Source organism: Bison bison, unplaced genomic scaffold (assembly GCF_000754665.1).
Source record: "Bison bison bison isolate TAMUID 2011002044 unplaced genomic scaffold, Bison_UMD1.0 scf7180017864213, whole genome shotgun sequence".
Taxonomy (NCBI): Eukaryota; Metazoa; Chordata; class Mammalia; order Artiodactyla; family Bovidae; genus Bison; species Bison bison.
In genome coordinates this window covers 11,114,586-11,122,134 of record NW_011494785.1, presented here as the reverse complement: position 1 = coordinate 11,122,134, position 7,549 = coordinate 11,114,586, and the positions used below count along the sequence as shown (strand labels likewise).

The 7,549-nt window shown below is 49.8% G+C and overlaps 1 protein-coding gene across 1 annotated transcript in view; it reads left to right on the top strand.

The window, feature by feature from the left end:
- TTC7B (tetratricopeptide repeat domain 7B) overlaps positions 1-7,549 on the top strand; it is a 248,432-nt gene that overhangs the window by 163,093 nt on the left and 77,790 nt on the right. The window contains 1 exon segment of the mRNA XM_010845240.1: positions 3,702-3,862. Within this exon segment, the coding sequence (XP_010843542.1) occupies positions 3,702-3,862 (161 nt within the window).

Sequence of the window (7,549 nt, the reverse complement as noted above, 5' to 3'; positions counted from 1 at the left end):
CTCCCAGCGGTCCTGGGGACTCTGGCCCCATGCCCGCCGGCCCACCAGTGAGAGACGCTGGTGGTGACCCCAGCACATTCCCGCGCGCCCGCTGGAGGGTGACTCAAGGGTCAGCTCCCCAGACACGCCCTTCCACAGGCCAGGCTGTGCCCACGCATCTGACCTCCTGGAGCCTGGCAAAGGATGCTAGGCGGCTCCCGTTAGGGGCCGGGGACCGTGGGAACCAAGAGACCCCGTCCGTGTCCAGGTCCTGCCGCCTGGCCTCGCGCGGCTCACCGCTGGCCTGACCACGCGCTGCTGCAGCGAGAGCTGTGGGCTGGTGACCCACCACCCAACCTCCCTCGGTGCCAGGACCTCCTCCCGCCTCCTCCGTGAAGCCCCTTCACCCGGCTCCCTACTCCGCTCCTCCCTCCTGCCCTGTGCTCCTGTTCGCTGTCTTTCTCTCTAGACTTCAGGTTCCCCAAGGGCAGGAACCCCCGTCTGTCACCATCACTGCTTTGCCCTGGCAGCTGGCGCACTGTCTGGCACGTGGTCAGTTCAGTTCAGTCACTCAGTCCTATCCAACTCTGCAACCCCATGAATCGCAGCATGCCAGGCCTCCCTGTCCATCACCAACTCCTGGAGTCCACTCAAACTCATGTTGTCCATCGAGTTGGTGATGCCATCCAGCCATCTCATCTTCTGTCCTCCCCTTCTCCTCCTGCCCCCAGATCCCTCCCAGCATCAGAGTCTTTTCCAATGAGTCAACTCTTCACATGAGGTGGACAAAGTATTGGAGTTTCAGCTTCAGCATCAGTCCTTCCAATGAACACCCAGGACTGATCTCCTTCAGAATGGACTGGTTGGATCTCCTTGCAGTCCAAGGGACTCTCAAGAGTCTTCTCCAACACCACAGTTCAAAAGCATCAATTCTTGGCGCTCAGCTTTCTTCACAGTCCAACTCTCACATCTATACATGACTACTGGAAAAACCATAGCCCTGACTAGACGGACCTTTGTTGGCAAAGTCATGTCTCTGCTTTTCAATATGCTATCTAGGTTGGTCATAACTTTTCTTCCAAGGAGTAAGTGTCTTTTAATTTCATGGCTGCAATCACCATCTGCAGTGATTTTGGAGCCCCCAAAAATAAAGTCTGACATTGTTTCCACTGTTTCCCCATCTATTTCCCATGAAGTGATGAGACCAGATGCTATGATCTTAGCTTTCTGAATGTTGAGCTTTAGGCCAACTTTTTCATTCTCCTCTTTCACTTTCATCAAGAGGCTTTTTAGTTCCTCTTCACTTTCTGCCATAAGGGTGGTGTCATCTGCATATCTGAGGTTATTGATATTTCTCCCGGCAATCTTGATTCCAGCTTGTGCTTCATCCAGCCCAGCATTCCTCATGATGTACTCTGCATAGAAGTTAAATAAGCATGTGGTAGGCACTCACTAATACTGGGTGAATGAAGGAACCAACCGGAATTCCTTCAGGTCAGTCTAGCCTCTGAGAGCACCACTTTGAACCCTGTATCCATTTTTTCTTGATTGGGTTGGACCTCCCCAGACATCGCGAGTATACCTGCCTTTTTGACTCTCTCTAGATACCAGGTTGAGTGCTGTCTGCGCAGTAGGCTGTCCCCAGGGAGGGGAGGAGTTGCTGGAGCTCTGTGGGTGCCTCGGGGGCCTCCGGAGGCCCCCAGCAGGACTCTGTGTCATGTGCCTGCCCCCCAGGCAGGCAGGGCGATGGGGAGGGACCCTCGTCCTTAGTGAAAGCAAAATGAAAGTGAAAGCTGCTCAGTCGTGTCTGACTCTTTGTGACCCTGTGCACTGTACAGTCCCTGGAATTCTCCAGGTTGGAATACTGGAGTGGGTAGCCTTTCCCTTCTCCAGGGGATGTTCCCAACCCAGGGATCGAGCCCAGGTCTCCTGCATTGCAGGCGGATTCTTTACCAGCTGAGCCACCAAGGAAGCCCCAGAATACTGGAGTGGGTAACCTTTCCCTTCTCCAGCAGATCTTCCCGACCCAGGAATCTAACTGGGGTCTCCTGCACTGCAGGTGGATTCTTTACCAGCTGAGCCATAAGGAAGCCCCCTTGTCCTTAGAGCCATTGCTGTCTGACCCGGAGGAGGTTGCGGGGGAGGAACTGGATGTAGAGCCACTCTGGTCTCCGCACGCGGCTGGGGGACTCGCCCGAGGCACGTCTCCTCTCTGGACTGCAGACCCGCCCCTCACCCCCGTGAGACGATAGGTGCCCGCTGTGATAGCTGGGATTCTAGGGCTCAGAAGCAGAACGCCTCTCTAAACCAGCATTTTTACCTTATATTCATCCAAAAGGGAACTTCAGAGAGGAAAACAAATAGACGTAGGGACAGATGGAAGTCACGGCTCCCTGCTAAGGAGTGTGGTCACGGGGGCTGGGAGGAAGCAGGAGAGCAGAGGGGTCCAGCCCGGGACGGGGTCGGAGGGGGCAGGCAGGCGGCATCCTCGGCCGCGCGCTAAGAAGGCCTATCTTGAGCCTGCTCTGAAATCCGGCCCCAGGCCCCGCTCTCCACTGCCGCTGCTGCTGTGCTCAGTCGTGTCTGACTCTGTGACCCCGTAGACTGCAGCCCGCCAGGCTCCTCCATCCATGGGATTCTCCAGGCAAGAACACTGGAGTGGGTCGCCATTTCCTCCTCCAGGGGATCTTCCCCACCCAGGGATCGAACCCAGGTCTCCTGCCTGGCAGGTGAATACTGTCAAACCCGTATGGAAACTCTGGTGTTCAAATATCCGTTATGTATGCATTTAATCAACGCTTGTATTGGGTGATTTTGAAGAAAGTCTTGACAGCTGTCAGATTTTAAAGGTTAAAGTTGTATCTGGTCCTACTTACACTTGGATACACCTGCTTTGTGCGTGGCCTCGCAGTTTGTTTCTTGTGTGGTGTTATTTTGAATTGTCATTTGGAAAGGTGTGAGCGTTTTGTTTGTTTGGGTTTCTCCTTGATGTCTAATAGAGACCCAGGACAAAGGAACTTGAGAAGAATCACAGGTGTCTGATCGTTTGGAAAGCTCTGTTTAAAGTTTTGAAACTTACTAAGTACTTTCATTTCAGCGCTACTTAAAAAAAAATGGGAACTGTTCAGCTAAGGCAGTTTAAAAACTTTTGGCAATTTGTTATGTCTCCATTTAGAGTGAAATTATCTTGGGCATAATCAAAAGTAAACCAGTTGTGTGGGAAAAGAGAGAAACTGTTTATTTAGGAAGCGACAGAAGATCTGGGACTGGCAGTTATACTGAGAAACAGAGTCTCTTGTATCACTTTATTAGTCATGCCGTCACTTGAACGGGGCCTCTGTCTTCGTGTTTGTGGTTAATATCCTGGGGCGGCCATAAATATGGCTTAAAATCTGAATGTGACACATCGTGAAACAACTCCTGACATTTACAGAGGATCAGAGGTGTCCCTGGGGGCTCAGATGATTAGAATCCGCCTGCAGTGTGTGAGACCTGGGTTCGATCCCTGGGTTGGGAAGATCCCCTGGAGGAGGGCATGGCAACCAGTTCCAGTCTTCCTGCCTGGAGAATCCCATGGACGGAGGAGCCTGGCAGCTACAGTCCACGGGGTCGCAAAGAGTCGGACACAACTGAGCAACTAATACTATGACTTTCAGATCCTGAAATGGTGGCTGGGTGTGTGCGTGTGTCTGAGAATTCTTCTGGGTTTTATTTTAAACCAGATCCCAGAGGCTCTGGGGTATGTCCGCCAAGCTCTTCAACTTCAAGGCGATGATGCCAACTCCCTGCACCTCCTCGCCCTCCTGCTCTCAGCGCAGAAGCATTACCATGATGCTCTGAATATCATCGACATGGCCCTGAGCGAATATCCAGAAAATTTCATGTAAGTGATCCCGGACTTACTTATTTTTCCTTATACAGAAGGTGTGAAATTTATCTCTTCAATCTATCCAAGTCCTTCATGAACATCCTGGTGGTAAATAGTACAAAATCCTCTTTACTCTTATTTTTTTATGATATTTAGAAACAGTCTCTCAAATCAACCTGAGTTGAAATACTTTATCCTTTTTTTCCAGTGTGTACCCTTGAGGTATACAAGATGATTTGAAATTCATTATGGATGAACTGTTTCATTTTAACAGTTATGCATTTTTAAATGAACATTAGAAAAAATACAGCTGCATATCAAAGTGTGATTTCATAGAAACGATTGCTCAGAGGGAGACTAAAAATTTTTAATGAGTTGTTTTAAGGTGAATTTAAAGGAAAATATTAATATATGTGGATATGGCAAAAGTGACGTTGAATGAACGCCAGTGACTGGAATGTGGGAGCCGTTGCTTCGTAGCTCGTTTGTCCTCCGTCACCAAGGACTCGCACGGATTCCAGGTGATCGCTATACTTTAGGCAGCTTTGATCAGGATACCTGACCCCTTTGTGTCTTAAGTTTTATTCTCTTGGAAACGGAATTCCTTAAATCAATCAACAATATTTGTATGTAAGCTAAGAAATGTCATTACAGACTGCTGTGTGCTGGAATTGTCTGCGTATCTTCACCTCTTCCCTCTGAATCCCTGAATCCAGGGCGGTGACCAGGCTTTGTTGGGAAGGACATTGTCTTTGGGGTTGCTCGGTTCCCATTTTGTCCTCGGTGGAGTAGCTTGGTAACCAGCACACAGTGGGCAGAAGCAGTGGGCAGTCCTCCGGGCCGGCGGCTCGAACTCTCTAATGCAGGGTCAGCAGCGGGCAGGGCGCCCGGGCAGGGGAAGAAAGGTGTGGTCAGCAGCAGGCAGGGCGGCCCGGGCAGGGGAAGAAAGGTTGGCTAGCTCTCCCCACTTTCAGAAACGACACAGATTTTAAGTGGCTCAGCTTTGGCTTTATTTCTCTGCCTCCTCCCCTCACTGTGGTTTTAATCAGTGCATTTCAGCAACTCCCCTTGGAAAATTGGTTCACACATTTCCATTACAAACATTTCTTTGTCTTCAAGTGAAAAGGGCATTTCTCTTCTCCCCATCGAGAAAATTCTCATTATAATCCAGGAAGCCTCTGACTGGAGGTTTCTTCTGTGGGTTCAGCTATTCATGCAGAGTGGATTAAAGAGTTTTGCCTCCGTGTTTGACTTCTTGCAGGTCTCAAGCTTGCTCTTTTGCTCTCTGAGGACATGTCTGAATTTTATCCAAGGCTGGTTAGCCCATGGAACCATAAAGTGGTTGAAACATTTTAAAAAACACGCAGCCCATCAGTAAAGTTTAGCCTGATTCAACTGAATTCCATTTCTCTCATCAATATTTAAAAAGTGGCCACTCCTGCCTCCCACCCTCAGCACCTTTGTTAGAAGTCAGACTCCAGCCTGAGGCTCTCGCGTAGACAGCCTGGGGTGTCATCCAAGAGAGGAGCAGGCTTATTACACTAATAGACGCGCAGCAGTGCAGGCAGTAAACAGTGGTGGCTAATATGGCAATGCCTCCAAGTGACAGCAGCTGACAGCCTTTTCAAGTAGTGGAAGTAAGGAACAGCAGTAGAGATATTTGAGGAATGCGAGCCTGTTATTTTAATGTTAAGCTGTAAGCTCAAAAAAGCGGAGCATATGGCAGCAGGGCTGAGAGCCCTGATGACTTGTTTGCTTTTTAAATATTTGTATTTCTTCCTTTGTGATGGGAAACTTCTTCCCAAGAATACTTTATTAAAAGTCGGGGGCCAGATGTAGTCTGTAGATCCCATGGTTTCTTCCCATCCTGGGTAAAACATTTTAACACCAACCTAAACAAGGTTCCCTGGGCACCTGTCCCGACCGCCCTGTGGTGTTATCTGTTTGTCTGTGACCGGCTGGTCTCCCGCAGAGCTGCAGGCTCTGGGAAGCCTGGGACGGCCTCGTGTGTCTGGTGTCTGACAGCCGTGACCTACCCCAGCCTGGGGTGTGGTGGGTGTTTCCTCAGCCCCTGCTAAGGGGAGATGAGAGCTCTTCCTGCTGTTAGGGTCAGGCTGTTGAACCAAGAATTGATTGAACTAGCATCTTAGCCTGATGCAGAGAATTACAGAGCTTTTTGGTTCCCACTGGGGCTTCCCTGGTGGCTCAGATGGTAAAGAATCTGCCTTCGATGCAGGAGACCTGAGTTCGATCCCTGAGTTGGGGAGATCCCCTGGGGAAGGGAATGACTACCCACTCGAGTATTCTTGCCTGGAGAATCCCACGGACAGAGGAGCCTGGTGAGGTACAGTCGGACACGGCTGTGCAACTAACACTTAGACCTTCACACTTGGTCCCCATTAAGCCACGGAGCTTGAGCTACTTCTTCAAGATATGCAATTGTGAGTTCTTAACAGACTCGGTTTATTCTGTGCTGTCGCTGGCTGTGCTAGGGCTTCGCCGCTGCATGTGGCTTTCCCCGGTTGCCGCGACTGTGCTGTGCTGCGGAACATGGGCTTCTCGTCGCAGGGGCTCCTCACTGCGGAGCCCGGGCTCCGGGCCGCAAGGGTTTCAGTAGTGGCAGCGTGTGGGCTCAGCAGTTGTAGCGCACGGGCTTAGTTGCTCTGTGGCAAGTGGGATCTTCCCAGACCAGGGGTTGAACCCATGTCTCCTGCACTGGCAGGTGGATTGTTTACATCCAAGCCACCAGGGAAGCCTGACCACCAACTTTTATCATCTCCTGGTGCCAGTCAGGATGGTTAGGCAGCCCTGGAGACACCAGCTGTTCGTCCAGGGGCAGTCAGCTGTCCTGGCCAGGGCGGCGAAGGCATTCGTACATGGTGATGTTTCAGTAACTGAAAGGCATTCCTAGAAATATTATCACAACGAAGACAGCAGCTTCACATGTAATATTTTGGAATCCTTTAACGTGATTAAATATTGAGTAGACGCAAAAGACTACTTATTAAATCTATTTAAAATAAAAATGCAAGTAACCTATGTATAAATGCTTCTGTGTTTAAGAAAGAAATCCTTAGTGTTGCTGTGCGTTTCCCATACGCTCTACTTCCCCACCCCTGGCCTCCCCCTGCTCAGGTTAGCTGCTCTCCTGAATTCTCTGTTGAGCAGTCTTTTGTGTTTCTATACCACAGATGTTGGTATTCCTAAGTAATAAAAATTTCTGGGTTTGTGTATTTTTAAAAATTTTTAATGGAATTGTACTCAATAATAACACATTCTTATTTGTTTTCTCATTGCTTAGCTTTGTGTTTCTGAGGTTATCCCTCTCGCGTACAGCAGCAGTCTGTTCATTTATACGAATGGTACTTTCTTGTATAAATACACCCGGATTTCTGTTTCGCGTCTGCAGTAAGTGGGTACGTGGGATCTTTGCAGTTTCTGACTGTTATGAGCATGCTGCTACAGATATCCTGACTCAGTTCTGATGCCTGTGTGCAAGCCTTTCGGCAGGTGGACTCCTAGGAGTGGAACTGTTGGACCGTAGGATGCGTGTATCTTCAGCGTTACCAAATAATCCCAAACCATTTTCCAAGGTGGTTGTGTCCATGCTTTTCTCCACCAGCAGTGCCCAAGAGCCCACGTGGCTCCCCGCGCCAACACTCGGACGTGGCGGGCGCTGGTTAGTGGTGGGTGCGGTTAGTG